At 54.5% G+C, this 20,063-nt stretch overlaps 1 protein-coding gene and 1 long non-coding RNA gene across 5 annotated transcripts; one reads left to right on the forward strand and one right to left on the reverse strand.

Moving 5' to 3' along the window:
- Positions 1-44: 44 nt before the first annotated feature.
- Positions 45-7,959, reverse strand: NR1D1 (nuclear receptor subfamily 1 group D member 1). Of its 2 annotated transcripts, XM_082441150.1 has the most exons (8): positions 7,051-7,959; positions 4,000-4,338; positions 3,608-3,696; positions 3,366-3,510; positions 2,376-3,019; positions 1,899-2,084; positions 1,174-1,384; positions 45-532 (listed from the first exon to the last, which is right to left on the reverse strand). In XM_082441150.1, exons 1-8 carry the CDS (start codon positions 7,079-7,081, stop codon positions 333-335), a joined length of 1,845 nt encoding a protein of 614 aa, XP_082297276.1. In that variant the 5' UTR covers positions 7,082-7,959; the 3' UTR covers positions 45-332. The 2 variants fall into 2 exon arrangements, with proteins under 2 accessions (XP_082297276.1, XP_082297277.1); XM_082441151.1 differs by lacking the exons at positions 3,608-3,696; positions 7,051-7,959 and having other exon boundaries at positions 4,000-4,274.
- On the forward strand, positions 7,123-20,037 carry LOC309650154. Of its 3 annotated transcripts, none has more exons than XR_014257438.1 (3): positions 7,123-7,262; positions 9,003-9,077; positions 9,961-10,638. It is a non-coding gene; the product is annotated as an uncharacterized lncRNA (long non-coding RNA). The 3 variants fall into 3 exon arrangements; XR_014257439.1 differs by lacking the exon at positions 9,961-10,638 and adding an exon at positions 15,404-20,037 and having other exon boundaries at positions 7,124-7,262; positions 9,028-9,077; XR_014257440.1 differs by having other exon boundaries at positions 7,124-7,262; positions 9,028-9,077.
- Positions 20,038-20,063: the final 26 nt, after the last annotated feature.

A 20,063-nucleotide genomic window follows, 5' to 3' on the forward strand; every position in this document is an offset into this window, starting at 1 on the left:
TTCCGCCCCACCCCCCAGAACGAGCACACGCCACAGAAGCCAGCTCAGCTGTGAACTATCGGATTTGAGACAGGAATAGAACAAATCGGGGGGCTAGAGAGTAAGAGGGGGGAGAGAGTGGTTTAAATAGGGGAGGCCGGGGGGGTTCAGTGATGGGGGAGGGAGGCAGGTATTTACAAGAAGGCTCGGGGGGCCAGAGGCTCCTCTTGGAATATTTTATAACAATATAAATAAGATTCTGGTTTGCTTTTCCTTTTCGTCTCGTAAAGGAGAGAGAAGTGCAGAGTTCGATTCTGTACAAGGGGGCAGCGGCAGAAGGCCGGCCGGGCGGGTCACTGGGCGTCCACCCGGAAGGACAGCAGCTTCTCGGAATGCATGTTGTTCAGGGTCCGCAGGTCCGGCAGCTTGAGCAGCAGCTTGGTGAAGCGGGAAGTCTCCGAGGGCCGGTTCTTCAGCACCAGAGCCCGAAGAGCCCGCAGCAGCGTCTCCTGGAGCTGCTCCACCGAAGCGGAATTCTCCATGCCCGAGCGGTCTGTGGGGAAGACGACGGCAGTGAGGCAGGCTCCCTGAGCTCCTCTGACGAGGAGGACCCGGAGGCCTGCGAGGACGCGGCGGCGGCGGCCATGCGGCCTCTCCCCGAAGCCCCCCAGAGGGCCGATGGGGAAGGAGGAGGAGGGGGGACATGACTCCCTCTCCAAGAGCAGGAGGTGCCTGCGATCTGGGAGCCCAGGCTCAGCAGGGCTGGCCCCCTCCCACCCCACCAGGCCGCTCTCCTTCCCTGAACAGGCCAAACACGCCCAGGCTCCCTTGCTTTTTGTTCTGTAGTTCCCTCTGCCTGGGATGCCCTTCCCCCTCTCTCTGCCTGGCAGTATCTTTACTTGTCCTCTGAGGCCCCACTCAAGTGTCACCTCCTTCCCCAGCTCCCCAGGCAGAAATAGTTGTGTGTGCTTCCAAAGCCCTTGGTTCATGCTTCTACTGTGACACTTATCTCACTGTTTTATAATTAGTCGGGCATGAGTCTGTCTCCTGAGCTAGACTGTGTCTGAATCATGTCTGTATCCCCAGTGCCCGGGTGCAGGGCCTGGCCTAGAGTAGGTACTCCATAAAAGGTGTGTTGAATCGAACTGCGTCCGCCTCCTCCCGGGGTCAGGCTCAGGCGAGAGCCTGACCTACCTGCAGAGACGAGCACCACCGCGGTGAAGAGGCCCAGCTCCTCCTCGGTAAGCGCCAGGGAGTTGAGCTTCTCGCTGAAATCGAACATGGCATTGAGCAGGTCTCCCATGCCCATAGCGCCGAGCTCCTGCAGGCTGTAGGTGGTGCGGCTCAGAAACATCACTGTCTGGTCCTTCACGTTGAACAGCGACGCAAAGCGTACCATCAGCACCTAAAGCGGGGACAGTCATCCTGGGTGGAGTGGGAGGAGCAATTGCCAAGTTGCCCCTAAAGTTCCGTGAAAGGGTTACTGGTGCTGCCTTAGATTTCCCAGTCAAGACCGGGGCTAGTTTCTGAGTGAGCAATGAGGCGGCGGGGGGTGGGGGTGGGGGTGCCAGGTGTTAGGATGGGGAACATCCCACTGGCTTTGGAATCCAGCCTGAATCTGAGTCTCAACCCTGTCACTCCCTGTGACCTTGGGCAAGGCACTTCACCAAAGTGAATTTACTCATGCCTAGAACGGGAATAGCGCTGTACCCTAAAGTGTTATTTTAGGGTAGTAGGATGTAATTAGACCCCAGTTGAGATGACAGAAGTCCCAGCCATCCATAGGCAGGACTGGGGGGGGATTCTGCCCCTTCCTTCATCCGTCACGAGTAAGGTTTCAGAGCCCCTGCCCACCCCAGACACCCTTTCTGCTGGATCCTTCCCAAGGTCAAGAGCAGGGAGCACAAAGGGTCACTCACCTCAAAGGTGCCAGCCTTAAGCAGGGTGACCTGGTCGTGCTGAGAAAGATCACGGAAGCCAGGGATGTGCTTGGCAAACTCTACCACCTCCCTCACAGCGGGCGTGAAGCTCATGGAGAAATCCTCCCAGATCTCCTGCACAGTTCGCCCACTGCGTCCGTGCGGGTACATGTTCATGGGACATGCCTGGAAGAGGAAAGAATTTGGGGAGGGGAGTATCAGTCAGGCTGCCTCAGATAGGCTTCCCCCGCAGTGCTGGGCCCCAGATTCTGCTTGGGTTAGAGTTGTGGCCTTGGAGGATGGGTCTTTCAGGTAACGTAGCAATCAGGTGCCCGGTGGAGATCAGGGATTCCCAGGCAGAGCCCTTCCTACAGGGCTGAACATCCTCCCTGCACCTAGCCTTCAGGCACACCCAGCGGCCCTGTGCTAAATCCAGTCTCCCCAGTCCCCTGCCCACTTCACCCCCAATGCCCTCACCAGCAGAACGTTCTTGGAGTTGCCCTGCCGCAGACTGTTGGCAGGTGCTTCGCCTTCTGGGGCTGGGTACACGTGGGTGGGGCACAGATGGTGCCCATTGCTGTTTGGCTGGTGGCAGCTGTGATGGGCAGGGCCAGGGGGCCAGGTGGGAGGGTAAGAGGAGGGAGCCTGGCGTAAACTGTTCAGGGCCTCATTATGACGCTGGGCGGCCATGATGTTGTTGTCATTGGGGGCAGGCGGGCAGCCCTGACTTTCCCAGTGATGTGGGGTGCTGGCTGGAGGGTTGCCCGAGGCATGGTTGGCATTTAAGTTGCCAGGTGAGGTGCCCAGCTTGTCATGGGCGTAGGTGAAGATCTCTCGGTGGGCCCGGGCTACCTGGGATATCACATCCTCCACTGTGGGCTCGGGACTTGGGGATCGGGGAGGCGTCAGCTGTTGTGGGAACTGGGAGAAGCCCACCAAGGGTGAGGGGGCAGGGGCTGGGGGTGGTGAGGGGCCCATGGGGCTTGAGGTGGGGTGCTGGGTGGGTGGGGTCTCCAGCGGGCACTGGCTGCTTAGCTGGTTGTTGGCCAGGTTCATGGCACTCTGCATCTCAGCCAGCATCCGCTGCTTCTCTCGTTTGGGGATGCGCCCAAAACGCACAGCTGTGACAGGATGAGAGCAGTGTCAGGAAGTTCTCATACACACTCACATGCTTCTCTTCCTTCCTCCTGAATGGGCAAGCCCCTTAGGGCTTGGGGTTCCACATAAAACCCACAAGGCCACACCCATCGAGGGGGTTTTCCAAGTAGGAATTACGGTAAGAGGTGACCAGAGGGACTAATGGGAAAGATGTGTGTGTTTACCTGAGACCCGATGAAATGTGGGCATCCCCTATGCAAATGAGATGCCTAGTATTGGGCCTTTTTAAGGGAGGGATTAATTCAGAAACTTCCGAGTGGAAGAAAGGGGGAGGGCGAGGGGAAGCTCGTGGGCACGGTGCTGCCTCACCATCTCGAGACATGCCCACGGAGAGACACTTCTTGAAGCGACACTGCTGGCAGCGGTTACGATTGATGCGGACGATGGAGCAGTTCTCATTTTTCAGACACCTTTTGTACTGGATGTTCTGCTGGATGCTCCGACGGAAAAAGCCCTGTGGAGCAGGGGCAGCTAGTGAGCACCTCCGTCTAGGCCAGGCCTATGTGTCCTGTGGGAGAGGGTCACCTGCCCTTACCCACACCCTGCCTCACCTTGCAGCCCTCACAGGCATGCACGCCATAGTGGAAGCCCGAGGCCACGTCCCCACACACCTTACACAGTAGCACCATGCCATTCAGCTCTGCAGGAAGAGAGGGGCAGTGGGTGAACAGGGCAGGTTTCTGAGTGGCCAGAGAGCTGGAGGTTTTCTGAGCTGGAGATTGGGCGGGGTGGGGGGCGGGGTGGGGGGGGAAACTGAGGAGGAGCTTCAGTATCTAGGGGGCACTCGAATGAGCAGACAGGGCTGACAGCAGCTGGTGCAACTCTAGGAGAAATCCCTGAGGCCAGCGTAGGTCCTGGGAATAACTGTGTCACATGAATGTCAACTCCCCACCTCAGCCGGGACACCTTCCCTTCCCCCCAAATCGGCTGGAAATTTACTCACTGGTGATGTTGCTGGTGCTCTTGCTGGGGGACACTCGGTTGCTGTCTTCCAGGGCCACTTGTAGACCCCTGGGGGGGCTCCCGTTATAGAAGGAGGAGGAGGAGGACAACGAGGAAGATGAAGAAGAAGGGGAACCATCGTCACCCAAGCTGGTTGGAGTGCTCCCAAAGGAGCGAGCTGGGTCCTGGGTGAGGGAGCCAGTGGGTGATGGTGGGAAGTAGGTGGGACAGCCTTGGGTCAGGGACTGGAAGCTGCCATTCGAGCTGTCACTGTAGAGGGACTCGGGACTGGTGCGGTTTGGGGAGGAGCCGCTGGAGCCGATGTAGGTGATGACGCCACCTGGCAGGAGAACCCAAGGGAAAGGCGTGTCAACCGCCATATATCTTTGGTCCTAGGTCACCACTCTGCCCATCCCTCACCTGCCTCCCAAAACACTGTTGGATACCCAGAAGTTAACCATGTGAAACACCTAATCTTGGAGTCCCCAGAAGAGCCACAATAAGCAACTCCCCAACACATACCAGACATGGCCAACCAACCACCGTAACTCTTGGCAGGTACATTCAGCTTCTGCCTGGCGTGTGAGGTACCTCTCTAGAGGCATGACCTCTGCGATGCTCTGTGAGTATTTCACATATGTACCAACCCCCCACCCCCGCCCTGGATGCCTTCCTTTAGAATATCAACCGCAGCTAATGACTTAATTGTCAGCAGCTGACCTCGGGATGGGATGAGCAGCTGAAAACCATTCATAATGCCCAGGCTTCAAAAAAAAAAAAAAAAAACCAGCTGCTGATTTTCATACCAAGACCATTCCAGGGATGAGACCATGGAGGGGCAGCTAGCCAACATTGAGGAGAGTGGGGGTCTTACAAGAGTAAAACAATCACATTCCCTCAAAACTGGAAGACGTATTCTCCAAAGGTACTGTTCCCCTGGCCTCCAAGATCAAGAGTCAGAGTGGGCTCTATCCCTGAATCCAGGAAGGGCTTAACAGTATGAGTTGCAGGGGTTGGAAGTGAAGGACAAACTGTCCAGCCTAAGGCTTTGGAATTCCCCCTTCTAGATCTCTCTGCCTGATGACAATGACCTTGGCTCTCTGGCCATTCAGAGACTTTGGCCCTCTAGTTATATTGCCAACCAGGTGGCTGTGTTCCCATTGCATTAGCAGGAGAAAAAGGTGACCTGCCTGCCACACCTTTGCCAAGTACCTCGCATGGCCTGCCATGGATGGGGTGGGAGGAGGGAGGATCCCAGGACACGTGTGAGCCGACACAGGGCATGCCACCGTGTCTACAGAGGCACATGTCTTGCTCACCCACTGACACACACTAAGCTGGGCAGAGCAACCCTAAAATAGCTCAAGGTTGGTCAGGGTGAACCGAGTTCCCTGTAAAATAATTGCACAATAGATCAGCTCCTACAGTTTCAGGGCTGAGGTGGGGGAATGGGATATTTATTTGGTGGTAAATGAACCTGACCCAGTTCAGCCATCCCCCAAAGAGAAGTAAGACTCATCCGAAGAGACTTCCACCTGGAAGTGTGGGGCACACTCAAAAGAGTCTAGTTTTAGATCTGGATCTATCACCAGCAACTTGATTTGTGACCCAGAGGAAATCAACTCCCCTCTCTGGGTCCCAGTTTTCCTTTCTGTGAAAAAAAAAAGATGAAAGAGACTTAATATCCTTTCAGCTATGTTTCTGGGATGTAGTTGTTTTGAGGGAAGTCCTTAGGAGACAAACTGCTTCTTGTGTGGTGGGAGTAGGCGTAAGACAGTGTTTGCAGGACTAAGAAACGAGATGCTTGGGGAACAGAAAGAATTTGTAATGGGGAGAAGCTGAGTCTAAAGACAGTACGGTGAGGTAGGTGCAAAGAGAATAAAGAGGAAAAGAGTGAGGAGAAGGGTGGCTAGATGTGAGGTCCCCTTGAGGAGTGTAAACATGAGGCCACGAGAGGTCAGGGATGGCTCTGTCTTACTCTGCATCGGTTATGGGGAAGGAGGAGGGGGCCGGGCAGGCGGACAGGAAAAGGAGGCAGGCGGGGGCGGTGAGTCAGCCCAGCTTCACCCAGATCTCGGCGGGGCGGGGCGGGAGCCGGGCCCTCAGCCGGCCTCACGTCCCGGCTCCACGTGTGCCTCTTGCACGTGGCTCCCCAACGAGGAACCCCAGAACCCGAGGTTCCGCCCTCTCCGCTTCCCGTCAATTGGGAGCAGCAGCCCCGCCCCCCGTCCCGCCCCTCCTCGGCGTCCGGGGTCCCAGTCTAGGGCTGGGCCCCTCACGCCAGCTGGGTCAGGACTACTAAGGGGAGGAGAGAAGGGTACACGCGTTGCCGGGGCAACGGGGGGCGGAGCTCATTATGTAACGGGGCCGGGAGGCAACCACCAATGGGGTGGCGGCCACGGCTTCTGCAGAATGAAAACAAACGCAGCACGTGGGCCCGGCTCCGCAGCCATGTGAGCGCTCCGGGCTGCCGGGGCGCTCTGGGTGTCCTTCCTGGGGCAGAGCACCACTCGTGGGGCTCCTCAAGTGCCGCTCCCTACTGAGGATTCACCAGTGAGATCCGACCCATTCCCCCAGCCCCTCCTGCCTGGAACCCAGATCGCCCCACTGCTTCTCGAGTTCCCTCGAGCCTGCAGGAACTAAGGGAAGAGGAAGATTGGAAGGAGGGGGTCCTCCTTCCGAGAAGTCCAGGCATGCCACAGCTGCAGGGGGTGGACAGATGGGGGCGTTTCGGGGCACTGCTCCAAAACTCCCAGTTCCTGTAAACTGTTCATCTCACCACACGTACCCGCTCTCCATTTCCTCCTTCCCCGCGATCCGAGTCCTTCAGGCTAAAGAGAGGGGCTCTGAGGGGTGATGGTGGGGCGCCTCCGGGCGCATTCCCAGGCCGAACAACACGCTCTGGAAATCCCAGCCTATGGCCCCCATCACGCTAGCAAATCCCCAGGCCGAGGGAGTCTCCAGTCCCTTACAAAGTTCCTTACAAAGGCGTAGATGGAGGAGAGGAGACAGTGACAGAGAAAGAATGATGGTAGCAAAGGAATCTTAGTACCTGTGTTGTTGTTGGAGTCCAGGGTCGTCATGTCTTCACCAGCTGACAGCGGTCATTCAAACTGGACCTTGACACAAACTGGAGATTACAATTGCCGCTGTCGCCCCCTGGGAACTGACCGAGGACGGGGAGTGGACCCCGCGGCTCACGATAAGGATCCTAGGCACCCTGCAGCAAGGTCTTGGGGTGGCCGACTGCAGCCCTGCAGAAGGGTAGGACGCTGAGGCAACGGAGGTCTGCTTTGCATGGGAAAAGCAAGAGAGTGTGGGGGAAGGGGGCGGAGGGAATCAGCCTGCAGTAGTTCTGGCTAGAAGGTAGCAAGGAGGGTCGGGTCTCTGCAGTGCCCGGGGTGCCACTGCCTGAAGGCTCCGCAGCGCTGCAGGGTAGCGAATCTGGAGCTCCCGGTGCAAAAGTCCCAGAGGGAGAGAGGTTGCAGTCAGGAAGTAAGTACGTGATGGGAGAAACGGGGCACCCAGGCGCAAAGAAGCGAGACGTGTGCCCTGCTACGTTCCCTCGGCAGCAGTATTTCACTCTGCCAATCTCAACGGCCTTTTGCCCCAGCCTTTTTCTCTGGGACAGAGGGCTCTGCGCAGGCGCCAGCAACCCAGGGTTCCCGGGCCGCACGCGGCACTGGAGCAGGTACCATGTGATCCCAGGGAGCGCCTCGTGCCCCAGTGACACACTTTTCCAGCAGCAGGCACGTTGAGTTCCGTGCGCCTGCGTAAAGCCAAGCCTGTCGGGATATGTAGTCCATTGGCAAAGTGGGCGGACTGCGTATATTTCCCCGTTTCTGCCTCGCAAAACCTCTTGCTGGAACCGGGGAGGAGCTGAGAGCCTTGTGGGGTGGAGTGCGCTGAGAGTCAGGGTGGCGTGTTTGGAAAGCCTGTATGGCAGAGGCATGTGAATTCCTGGGGAGGGGCTGGCAAGCTTGGCCGCTCCCTGGGAGATCAAAGCTAACAGCCGCTTTCTGCAAACCTTGCAAACGTGAGGGCTTCACGTGATTGCAGGACTGACTTCGCCTTGAGGTTACTGGTGACACGAGAGAGATGACAAGTAGGAATATCCCCTCGGTCAGGAGCTTAAGCTGAACTTCTGCTGCAGAGCCAAGTCCTGAGATGGAAAGGAAATGTGGCCCCTGTTCCATTCTACTCCCCTAGGGAAGGGAGTTGCCATGGGTGGGGGGGGGGGGGCGTGGTGAGGATGTCCCTGGGGACTCCCTGTTTTTGTGTATGACACCACCCCACCCACTGAAGGTGACTTTGGGGTGAGTCATTTCCCTTTGTCTAGGAAATAAAAAGGACAAGCGAGGAGAACTTTGTGGTGAAAGTGCTTTGAAGTCCTAAAGGGGCCAGAGGTGAGGCAGGGCTTGGGGGCAGAGTGACACCCCCATCCCCACCCTCAGTGCTTCAGGGTAGCGTGGATTCCACGGAAGGGAACACAAAGACCATCTTAACCCTCCCTCCTTTACTGACGAGGAAAATGAGTCTTAGAAGAAGTGATTGGCCCAAGGTCAGACATCCATTGCTAGTTTCATTTGACCACCATCAAGGAGGTGGGCCGACATGGAAGTGAAATGCTGAACAGGGGTTAGAAACAGCCGGCATCTCCCTTCAGAGGAGCAACTCTGCCCCATTGGCGAAAAAGGGTCTCCAGTCGAGGTCTATCCTGTTGGGGGGGGGGGTGGTTTGGTCTGGCTGTGCGGCTTGTGGGATTCCCCAACCAGGGATTGAACCCGGGCCTTCGGCAGTGAGAGCTGGGAGTCCTAACCACTGGGCTGCCAGGTATTTCCCGAGGTCTATCCTGTTTGAGGACTTGGGTTGCGGGGAGAGCTGCGAGCCTCTTCCTGAAGCAGCCAAGTGAACCTGGGCCACCTGCTTCTTCCTGCTAGTCCCTTCTCAGCCCCACAGCTCCTAGGGAGGGTTTTTTTGTTGTCTTTTTTTTTTTCCATACAGGAAGCCCTTCTCCACTTGTTCACAGATAGCTCCTGGGACAGCATTGATGGATGCCTGGAAACAGCTACCGAAAAGGTAAAGAAACAGAGGCGTGTGGACACCAAAGAAGGAGTAAGCTGGGTGGTGAGGAAGTAAGCAGAGAGGGCTGTGAGGGTGACTGAAGGGGAGGCGGTTGGGCCCCTGGCCTGACCACTCGCTGACCCTCTGACTCCCAGGGGAAGACAGATGGGCTCCCTAGAATGGCCTGGGCTTTAGCTTTGTTCCCTTGCCCCCAAGAACAGTGGGAGAGAGAGGGCAGTGGGCTCTTCCCTGGCCTGCCCTGGCCCCTTGGCCCAGAGCTGGGAAGCTGCAGCAGAGCGTGGGAGGACCTGGGAGGGGCTAGGACAAACAAGGAAAGAGGCTTTTCAGGAAAACTTGGTTCTGAACTCAGCCTCCACCCCCTCTCCCTCCTCCTGCTGGGCTCTGGAGGGAAAACTGGGAGGTGAGCTGCCATGTCCTGCAATGCATGCTCTCTGCGCCCTTCCTGAGTCTCCATCAGAGCCAGGGCCAGGGCCAGAGCCCAGGGACCTGCCAGGGCTAGACTCAAAATCAGGGACCTTGGTATGACCTCTAGCTCCCCACCAGCCCAGCAGCCCTGTCAGCACACTCCCTTTAGTTGCCCTGTTTGGCAACTACGGTTCTGCTTGCTGCTGTGGTCACCCTGCCCACCCCTTGTTCTACTTGCTGGTGTTTATCCCTATTCGGGGAGGGCAGGGGTCAAGACTCCCTCCCTGAGTTTACAGCCAGTGAGAGGGAGGAGGAAGCAGAGGCAGCCAGAGCTGAAATGCAGTCAGCCTGACTCTTGGCAAGAAGCTGGGTTGTTTTGCAGTCTGTGTGAGGTATGAAGGCGGAGGCAGGGAGGGAGGAGGCAAAGGAGGGGGGTTACTTCTGGGCCCTCCTTCCTCTGCACTTCTTATAGGGCCCCTCCTTTGCTCCCTGACAAAGAAGTAACTTTGGGATCTTCCTTCTACAACTGGAGAGAAGGATACAGAAAAATGACGAGGCAGGACTCTCCCTTGGCTCCAGAAGCTTCTGTCTATCCATCCTGCTCGTCTCTCTGTCAACAGCTGCTGGGAGAAGGACAGAGACTATGGGACTCAGAGCCACCAAATGGAGGGAGAAAAGCCTGGGTCGTCTGGCCTTTGGGAACCTGGAATAGAATCTAGCTTTGGCCTCTCTATGACCTCAACCTTGACCTAAGACAACAGGTGTATCTCAACACGGCCTCCCACCCCTCCTGCCAGCTGGACATTCCAGTTCACTTCTATACACACACACTCTCTCTCTCTCTCTCTCTCTCTCACACACACACACACACACACACACACACACACACACACCTGTGCGTGCTCACGCACCATATCTCCCATAGCGAAATTCAGCCCAAGAACAACATGGACCCTTAATAAACAGTGCCCAGATAGAACCATGGGGAACGGATGCATATCCAAGACCCAGCACAGCAAAGCACACCTGGCTCCATGTTGCCCACACTTCTGCTCAGATTCCTCAGAGTCTGGGATTCTAGACTGACCTCACCATTTAGGGGCCGGGTGGAATCCTGTGTGTGTGTATATGTTTCCAACTATGTCTTAAATTCTCTTGAATTTCTTTGGTCTGGGGAGGACAGCAGAAATAGAGGAAGAGAAGAGAGTGAGAGCTCCAAGCTCTGGCCAGAGTGTGTGTGTGATCATAGGATTATGAACGAGAGACTGCACGTGTGAGTGTGTAAGTGTGAATGGCAAGAATGTGTGTGGATGTGTGTGTTTGATCCAAGAGCTATTTTCCTCATCAGTAGGATGCTCTGGGTAACAAGGCAACACCCTGTGCAAATCCTGGGTGGCCTAAATCTTGGGCTGACTGCTTGACTGACTGACTGACTGGCGTGGGTCCTTGCTGGAAACCAGGTCAGCCTTCAGTAGGTGCCTTCCTTCCCCGCTCCTTTCTCATGGAACGAACCACTGCCCCAGGAAAATAACCTGCCTGCCCAGGTGATGCAGACCCAGGACAGAAACGCTGGGAATGCCCCAGACCCAGGCAGCAAGCCCTGTGCCTGGGAGAGACTCATTCCCGGCCCTACTAGATCCTTTTTCTGTTCTCTGAAAGACCAGCCAGCTTTCCCTAACCTACCAAAAGCTTTGATGTCTTGGGGAGAATTTCAGGAGAATTAAGTAGGAAGGTTAAAGTCCGAATTAATGTTTTCTCTGGGGGTGATAGAAAAAGGGAGGGTGAGGTATGATCCAAGGCTGGGTTCCATGGATGTGTTTTGCCTCAGATTCTATCTTTACCTCACTACTCCTTTTTCCAAGGAAAGGAAATAATAAATATGTATTAAGTACCAACTGTATGCCAGGTACTGGGCTAAGTGTGTTACACACATTATTTCATTGAATGTCCACGACAGCCCTATGCTGTAGGTCTCATTCTTAGTTTATTTATTTTTAAAATTTATTTATTTAGTTCTGGCTGCATTGGGTCTTTGTTACTGCACGCGGGTTTTCTCTAATTGCGGCAAGTGGGGGCTACTCTTCGTTGCGGTGCGTGGGCTTCTCATGTGGTGGCTTCTCTTGTTGCAGAGCATTGGCTCTAGGCGCGCGGGCTTCAGTAGTTGTGGCTCGCAGGCTCAGTAGTTGTGGCCTGCGGGCTCTAGAGCACAGGCTCAGTAGTTGTGGTGCATGGGCTTAGTTGCTCCGCGGCGTGTGGAATCTTCCCGGGCCAGGAATCAAACCCTTGTCCCCTGCATTGGCGGGCGGATTCTTAACCACTTGCGCCACCAGGGAAGTCCTCATTCTCCATTTAGAGATGGGGAATCTGAGACTTAGAAACATTTATTAACTTGCCCAGGACGCTCCAGAGACAAGGCAACTTGTCTTGAAGCTGTATTTGAAGTGAAGCGCTTAAGATTGAGAAGATGTCACATTAAAGAATGGTGGAGTTAATGGAGACTTATGGAGGAGCTCAAGCTCCCCCAGTTGTCTCTTGGAACTACCACTATCAATGGCGCAATGAAAATGGCAATGTTGGGAATTCAACCCCAGGCCTGAGGATAAAACTCTTTCCACTAGCAAGACTGCCCTTCCTTGGGAGAATGATTACTCTGGGTGAAATGTCTGAGCTGCAAGCTCATCCTGGTGTTTCCTAAGCAACGATGGTGCTGGAAATGAGGTGTGTCACCAAGAAGGGGAAGCCTGAAGTACCCCTTGCTCCTGTCTCCACAAGTACCTTAGTTTCCCAGAACCTCTAACTCCACCCTCATTTCTTCTTCCCTTAAACTCCTCCCTCTCTCACTCCTACATTCCCCTCCTCTGGTTAAGTAGAAGGGGGCCAGATTAGGTTGCAAACAAACACACAAAAAACCAAACTTCCACATACATTGCTACAGAAGTGAATAACTTAAGCAGGCATCCAAATTCTCTTCTCTGACCCCGTGACTCTGGGATATGTAGCTGGTGATGAAGAGAGAGGGACACATAGGTCTGGGCCCCTTAAAGGGCCACGGTGTATCAAGAATGGAGTGGTTGGGGAAAAAAATGGGAATTCCCTGGCGGTCCAGTGGTTAGGACTTGGCGCTTTCACTGCCAGGGCCCTGGTCGGGGAACTAAGATTCCACAAGCTGTGTGGTGCAGCCAAAAAAAAAAAAAAAAGGATTGGTTGGGTGGTGTGGTCTCCATCTTGCTGGAAGTCACCCTCGGTGGGGGCCACATGAATGGGGGCTGCAGGATGTCCCCCTCTCATGGGAGCCTTGTGCATGCAGACCCTTTGGTGAGAACCATATCTACATGGACCCCTTGGTAGGAACCAATCAATATGGGTCCATTGCCAGTTAGGACCTGTTACATACTTGCTTACCTTTATAATTCATTTAGTCGATTGACTTTTCCAGTGAACCAAAGTTCTCCTTTCTTGTTAACACTTCAAATACAAGTTTCAATTAAAAAAATTAAAAATAAAAAAGAATGGGTTGGTTAAATGAGAGTACGGAGGACCACCAAGGACAGACACAAGTTGTATAAAAAGCCAAAAGGAGGGACTTCCCTGGTGGCTCAGTGGTTAAGAATCCGCCTGCCAATGCAGGGGACACGGGTTTGAGCCCTGGTCCGGGAAGATCCCACATGCCACAGATCAACTAAACCCGTGCGCCACAACTACTGAGCCTGTGCCCTAGAGCCTGCGCGCCTAGAGCCCGTGCTCCGCAACAAGAGAAGCCACCGCAGTGAGAAGCACGCGCACCGCAACGAAGAGTAGCCCCTGCTCTCTGCAACTAGAGAAAGCCAGCCTGCAGCAACGAAGACCCAATGCAACCAAAAATAAATAATAAAGTAAATTTATTAAAAAAAAAAAAAAAAGCCATAAGGAAACAACATCCTTCTTCCGCATTTACCTGCTTGAGAGATGAGCGTTTCTGAAAACAGCCCTCTGAAAGCCACCCACCATCCTGGGTCAGTGCTTCTTCAGCAGATGCTCTGGGGAATCCTCCTTTGGGTTCCCCTCTCTGAGCCCAGGATCCCAGCAAAATCACAGGATAAAGGAGGTGACATGGACTGTCCTTGGCAGGAGAAAACTAAGCCCCAAAGTGCCCTCTTTCTGGCACGGGGTTCCTCCTCCCGGATTGGGGGGCAGTGACATCCAGCACATGCTATGCCAAGGCCATCCTGTCCAACCTTTGCTGTGCTGCTGCTGGAGCCCACGGGTGGTGTCATCTTCCAGGTCCCTGCACCTGCCCCTTGGCTGTCCTTGAGCCTCTGTAGGACTAAGATGCAGGGGAATGTATGGGGAGTGGTGGGGCTGGGATACCTGTGTGCCTGCTCCCATCGCCATCCCTTACCCCAAGCTCCATCTCAAACCCCCTCCGTGTCCAGCATCTCCTCATTCCTTGGGCCTCTGCAGATCTCCATGCAGCTGCCTGGGGAGGCCGGAGGCTCATGACAGTCCTCGTGAGCAGGATGGACCTTGGAGGAGCTGCGGCCTGGGCAGGCATTAGGGGCTGTGTGTAGCTTCTGGGAGGCTTACATAAACACTGGCTGGGATGGGGAGGGAAAGAGGGATGCAACGGGTTGCCCAGGAAAAAAAAAGCAACCCCGCCCCCCGCCAGCTCAGTCTGAGTGGAAAGAAGGAACAAGGCTGATTTTTCCCACCTCCCATCCCTCTCCCCTGGTCTGCAGCTGTTAGTTGGGCTGGAAAGACTGCAGTATGTTGGGGGAGGGGAGCAGGGGAAAGAGAGAGGGAGGATGCGACTTCACAAATTTGGGATCCCTCCCCTTTTTCTAAATTGGGGGTGGGGGTGGGGAGAAGCAATTTGCCAAAGAGATTTTCAATGCCGCGGGAAGGAGCTTTGGCTCATTAGAATGCGCAGTTTGCACCCTGAAAAAAAAAAATCTGTACTGGTTGCAAAAATGCAGACGCGTGTAGGGGCCCAGTGGAGAATTAAAAAAAAAAAAAAAAAAAAGCGCTAGCTCTGCAATGCAGGATCTGCGAAGTTTTGGTGCGGTGAGGAAATGTGGGTCGTGCTCCTTTCATTTGCTTGTTCCTGCTAACCTACTGTCCGCCTGACTCCAGCACAGTCTCACATCCCAGCAAGAGGCACTGCTGCTCAGAAACAGGGTCACAGGTGGGGGGCCCGGAGCAGAGGGCTGGGAGCGGGGGTCTGGGGTTAGAGTGCTGACAGAGGTCTCTAAGGGGCTGGGAGGGCCAGATGGATGAGAGGGGACACTTCCACGAGGGATGGAGGCTGAGCTTGTCTCTCGTGTCGCAAGGAAGAGTTTGTTCTCCAGCTGGACGGAGTTTGTGTTCTTCCAGGTCTCACCCCCCCCATCCCCACCCCATCCCTCAGCTCTTCCCTATCCCCAGTTGGCAGAGGGATTTTGCCCTTCCTGCCCACTAACCCCACAGACCACTGCTGCAGAAAGAATCCTTGGTTCCAGTCCCTGACCCCACAAATCCCTGAACACTCCCGGTTCTGATCCTGGACTGGGCACTCACTGCATCTCTGTGCAGCATCCTCCTTCCTAGAAAGAGGGGACCAGGCGGCCAGATTTGGGGAGCCCATGCTGCGGGGAAACCAAGTCTTGGCTCTGGGCTGCCATTAGCACATCAGTTGGAGGACTGGGGCTGGCATTCTGCGCTCTTGGCTTGGGGAGGCCCTTTGTTCACTTGGGGCCTAGGGCTCTGGGTAGTGTAAATGCCAAGGGGCTGCCTGGGAGGAGAATATGCCTGGGGAAACCATGTTCCTTTCCTGGGTGTTTCCTCCCCTGGTGGCTTGGGAGAGACAGAGGAGACAGAAGCAGGATAAAAAGCCAGGAGACAGGGGGAAGGGAGCCCAGTGCCCTTTCACTCCTTCCCCATCTTTCCTCCTTTTTCTCCAGCCGGTGGAGGACAGGGCCGAGTGTGTCTGTGCCGGCTCGAGGCTCACGCGGGCTGCTGGGGTCACATGGCCCGGGCATGTGCAGCCTGCTCCATTTCTACCACAACAACTCGCTCATAAACAGCCCGGCTGCTGCGGCGGTGGCGGCGCAGACATGTGCAAGCGAGGGGGTGGGGCACGTGGCCCTGCCTGAGCCAAGGGAAGGCGCTCGCTCAGCACGGCCTCTCCCCTCCCCATGCTGGCGCTGCCTCGCCACAGGAAATTCCTAGTGCTCCGTTGCTGCTGCAAAACATGTTTTGGGAAGTGACTTTCAATAAGGATGGAGTCGATGGACTATTTAAAAAGAGAACGTCTAATCAATCGGAGACCGACTTCTGCTCACCCTTGCCCTATCTTTCTGGGATCCCTGTAGGCGTTGGGGTGGAGGACTGAGCAGGAGTCACGTGTTCCCCATTCTCACCTGTTTCTTCCTCCTAAACTATATGACATTGGAACGAACCAGGTCCCCATGGTGAGCACTGGGGTGAAGGGCTGTGGTTCCCTAAGACAGTGATTTTCAGGATCCACTGGTGGTCCCAGGATTAGTGGAGGGGTCAGCATCACCCAGGCACCTGTTAGAAATGCAAATTTTCAGGCTCCATCCCAGACCCATTGAATGAGAAACTCTGGCGGTAGAGCCCAGCAATCTGAGTTTCACCCAGCTCTGCAGGCGATTCTGATGCAGGAGAACCACTGCTCTGGGTCTCTGTTCCCTAGCAATCAGTCCTGTAGGAGAATCTAGCCCAGGATCTGAAGAGGGTCCACCTTCTCGTTTTGTGCTTTTTCATCTCAAAGTTTAGCCAGAGAGCATAACCGGATTCAGTTTGACTCAGTGTAAAAAGCATTTATTGAGTGCCTACTGTGTGCAGGGATTCTGGGAATGAGAGCAAACGAGTAGTGAGAGGATAAGAGGATAAGTAGCTGAGCTGTGAAAGGGGAGGGTAAGGTTTGAGGGGAAGAATGAGGGGAAGAGAATGCTAAGACTGATTATTTATCCTTTCTCCATCTTCCCTACTTTTCTTCCTGTCCTGAGACTCCTACAGAACAATTGATTGTGGTTTAAATTGTTTTGAGTCTGGAGGTAGAAATTGGTCCCTTGTCTATTTTTCCTGGCCATGAGGACCCCAAGCTCCTTACAGCCATAGGTCCTTGACACCCCATGCAAAACCAAGACAGTATGAGTACCATGCATGCACACAAAAACACACACTCCTTGGGATCTTGGGGGATAGGGGTAGGGAGAGCCAAGAAAAGAAATGAGGTCCCAGAGGGTTGGAAGTACCCTGGGCAAAATGAGTTTAACAGATAACAAGCAGGAAGAGTCTTTCAATGGGGCGGGTGGGGACAACCCTGGCCTACTCTAGCTTCCTGAGACACAGAAACTGTGACCAGAGGAAGCAGAGGGTCTCTGAGGCAAGTCACAAAGGCCCCAGAAAATGAAATCTAAGCCTTGAAAGCAAGGCGACTGGAGAATGGGGGATGGACAGTAGATCAGAAGGGTTCCCTTACACAGGCAAACAGAGCAAGGGTGGGGCATGGGAGGGAAAGCCAGGGAGGGGGCCATGCTCAGCCCCTCTCCTCTCCCTTTCCCTCCTCCATCACATGCAGCCTCTTAGGAGCAAAGCTCCCATCGCTGTCTCAGGTGTGACCAGTTGACTCCTGGCCTCTCCATGCTTCATTTTTTGAGGAATGCTTTCCTCTGTTTCTCACAGAGCCCTTTCTCTCACTTTTCTGCAAGGTTTCCTCTCTGTGCCTGAAAGGCTCTGCGCTCAAGGAGCAGACAGCCCTGCAGGCTCAGCTGCAGTGACCTACATCGGCTCTCCTCTAGGCCCTGGGTGTGGGGGGCTGAGATTTCAAGATAGGAACTTGGGAATCTGGCACAGGTTACAGATGATGACTTCAGGGAGACAGTCTGCAAAATCTGCACCGAGGGACCGCGAGGCAGGGGATGCCACAGGACTGAGTTCTCACTTTGTCATTTGTGGACAATATCAGAAGACTCTCCAACCCCCGCAATGCAAAAACATTTCTGAGCAGTGACCCCTTGGAGAGGAGGCAGAGGCCTCTGACAGGCCTGGTCTCTATTCATTAGATTTGGGAGTAGTTTCTGCCCGTTCCCCATTCTCGCTGAACCCATCCCAGTCGGCTACAGCTGGGTGGAAAGATTTCCTTGGCCGTGATGTAGACCAACAAGTTCAGATTTCAGCTGATTTATTTCAGGAACATGGAAGGTGAGTAGAGGTAGTCAGATATGCAGAAATTCACTCCCAAGCTTTACTACAGAGAGACGTACTTCCTTAGACCCAAGGGTTCTGAGGAGGATCCAGAAGGAGCCCCAGGGCCAAATGACCATTTACAAAACCCTTACCTTCAGGACCCTGGCAGCTGAACCTCTCCTTCCAGCTACATGCCTCCTGGAACAGGGAAGGCAGGTTCTGTAATAGATTTTTTCCCCCTCTCTCACTATAAACCAGTGTTTAGGATGCCCACCGTCTCCATATTGTGGATGTTTTGCCCTGGCAAGGAAATCCTATTGTGGGGGTAGGAAATTAGGTGATGGTAACAGAGAATGATAGATGAGCCTTTTGCTTGGGGTGCGGGGTGGGGGGTGGAGAGAGAGAGGGAGGGAGAGAGAGACACGGAGAGAGCGCGCGAAAGCAGGCTATGCAGGATTGGGTGGCTCTCCTGTCCAAAGGGCTTCCCCTTGGCCAAGCCCCACCCCAAAGCCCAGGAAGTCCAGAGCTTGGCACCCAGCCAGGGTGAGAGCATTCCTCAGGACTCTGACAGGCTGTGGGGGATGGTGGTGGTGTTCCTACCACAAGGATGGGGGAGGGGAAGGAAACGCGCAGGGGAGGAAATGACCTCGGAGGGTAAGAGGTGGGAAACTAGTCCCAGTCCCACGAGAGAAGGGCTGAGGCTGGATGTCTTCCCAACGGCCATGCGAAGGGTCTGCAGCTTCAGAGCAAATGACCCCTAAGTCACCTCTCTGCTCAGGGTCACCACTGACGTCCCAAACTGTCCTCTGGAGGCTCTCTCTCTCTCTCTCCCCGCCCCCATCCCTCGCCCCCGTCCCCGTCCCCGTCCCCGTCCAACTCTGGGACTGTGGTTGAGCTCGGGAGCCCCCGAGTGGCGAGAATCTAGAACTGCAGCTGGGCTGGGGGAGGAGCCCATCGGGTCTCCCTCTGTCTCTCCACCAAGGCCCCTCCCTTTTCCTCCACTAGACCCAGGACTCTGGAAATAGCACCTGGTAATGGGAGCGCTGACAGATGCTGAGTTATAGGAGAGCAAGTGTCCCTAGTCCTTAACGTTCTAGCTTGATTGCTTTGGAGCTGTTTCCCTTGAAAATAGGTGCCTTAGGACTCCTCCCATTCCCTTTGACACATCTCTCTTTAACATGCCCCTGGGTAGTGTGCTTCTTGGCTACAATGCAAGTCCCCTTGTTTGTGCCCCAAGATTTGTACTTCTTGGGCTATCTACTATTCATGACCTCTGTGACTTTGGAGGGGCAAATGGCACCCAACTATTCTGATTTTAAATTTACCCTTCCCTACCCTTCCTTCTCTGATCACTACCTGATGTACAACCCTTTCTCCTAGTCAGCCTCCAACTACGTAACTTCTGTCACTCCAATTCCCTACCCAATCTCTCAACACCACATCTCATGTGGGGAAAAGGAGTGGGGCGGAAAATGGACAAAGCCCCGGTCAGAATTTTTCCCAAGGAAAACAGTTCCTCTGTTTAGCTTCACTTAACCTATTTTCTAGCTTTTCCTCTTTAGTCCCCTTGCTCTGCATCAAGCCTTCCCACTGGACTAATTTTTGCTGTCCTGCCCTCTCCGCCTTCCTCCACCATTGATCTCCCAGGGCTCTTCCCATCCAGGACAAATGTTCCCGACGTTGAGAGAGGAGTATTCTCCATTCTAGAAGTAATTTGCAGCTTGAGGAAACTGAGCCCAGAGAGGAAAAACTGTTTCCAGTGTCGTTGGGGAAGGGGAGGTGATGGAGGAGGCAAGAAGCAGAACGCTCACCCTAGGAGAGGCCACGTTCCCATTATGCCGCCCGTAATTAAAGAACTCGGGTGGTATTCGGGGATCTCAGAGAGCTCTGCCAGCATCATGAAGAACTCTAGGGGAAATGGAGTAGAGGCAACCAACTTTGCAGCTAGGGATTAAAACTCTACCCAACTCCACCTCCAAAGCAGTTTTCTTTTTTTTCTAATTAATTAAATTAAATTAAATAATTAATTTATTTATTTTTGGGTGTGTTGGGTCTTCATTGCTGCACGGGGGCTTTCTCTAGTTGGGGTGAGCGGGGGTTACTCTTTGTTGCAGTGCACGGGCTTCTCACCGTGGTGGCTTCTGTTTTTGCAGAGCACGGCCTCTAGGCACACGGGCTTCAGTAGTTGTGGCACGCAGGCTCAGTGGTTGTGGCGCACAGGCTTAGTTGCTCTGCGGCATGTGGGATCTTCCTGGAACAAGGCTCGAACCCGTGTCCCCTGCATTGGCAGGTGGATCCTTAACCACTGAGCCACCAGGGAAGCCCCCAAAGCAGTTTTTTTAAATGATATCCTTCCTCTTGAATTTGCCTCATCTTTTTTTTTTTTGCAAAACAGCATGTTTATGA

The sequence above is a fragment of the Balaenoptera physalus genome (assembly GCF_965194825.1).
Source record: "Balaenoptera physalus genome assembly, chromosome: 20".
Taxonomy (NCBI): Eukaryota; Metazoa; Chordata; class Mammalia; order Artiodactyla; family Balaenopteridae; genus Balaenoptera; species Balaenoptera physalus.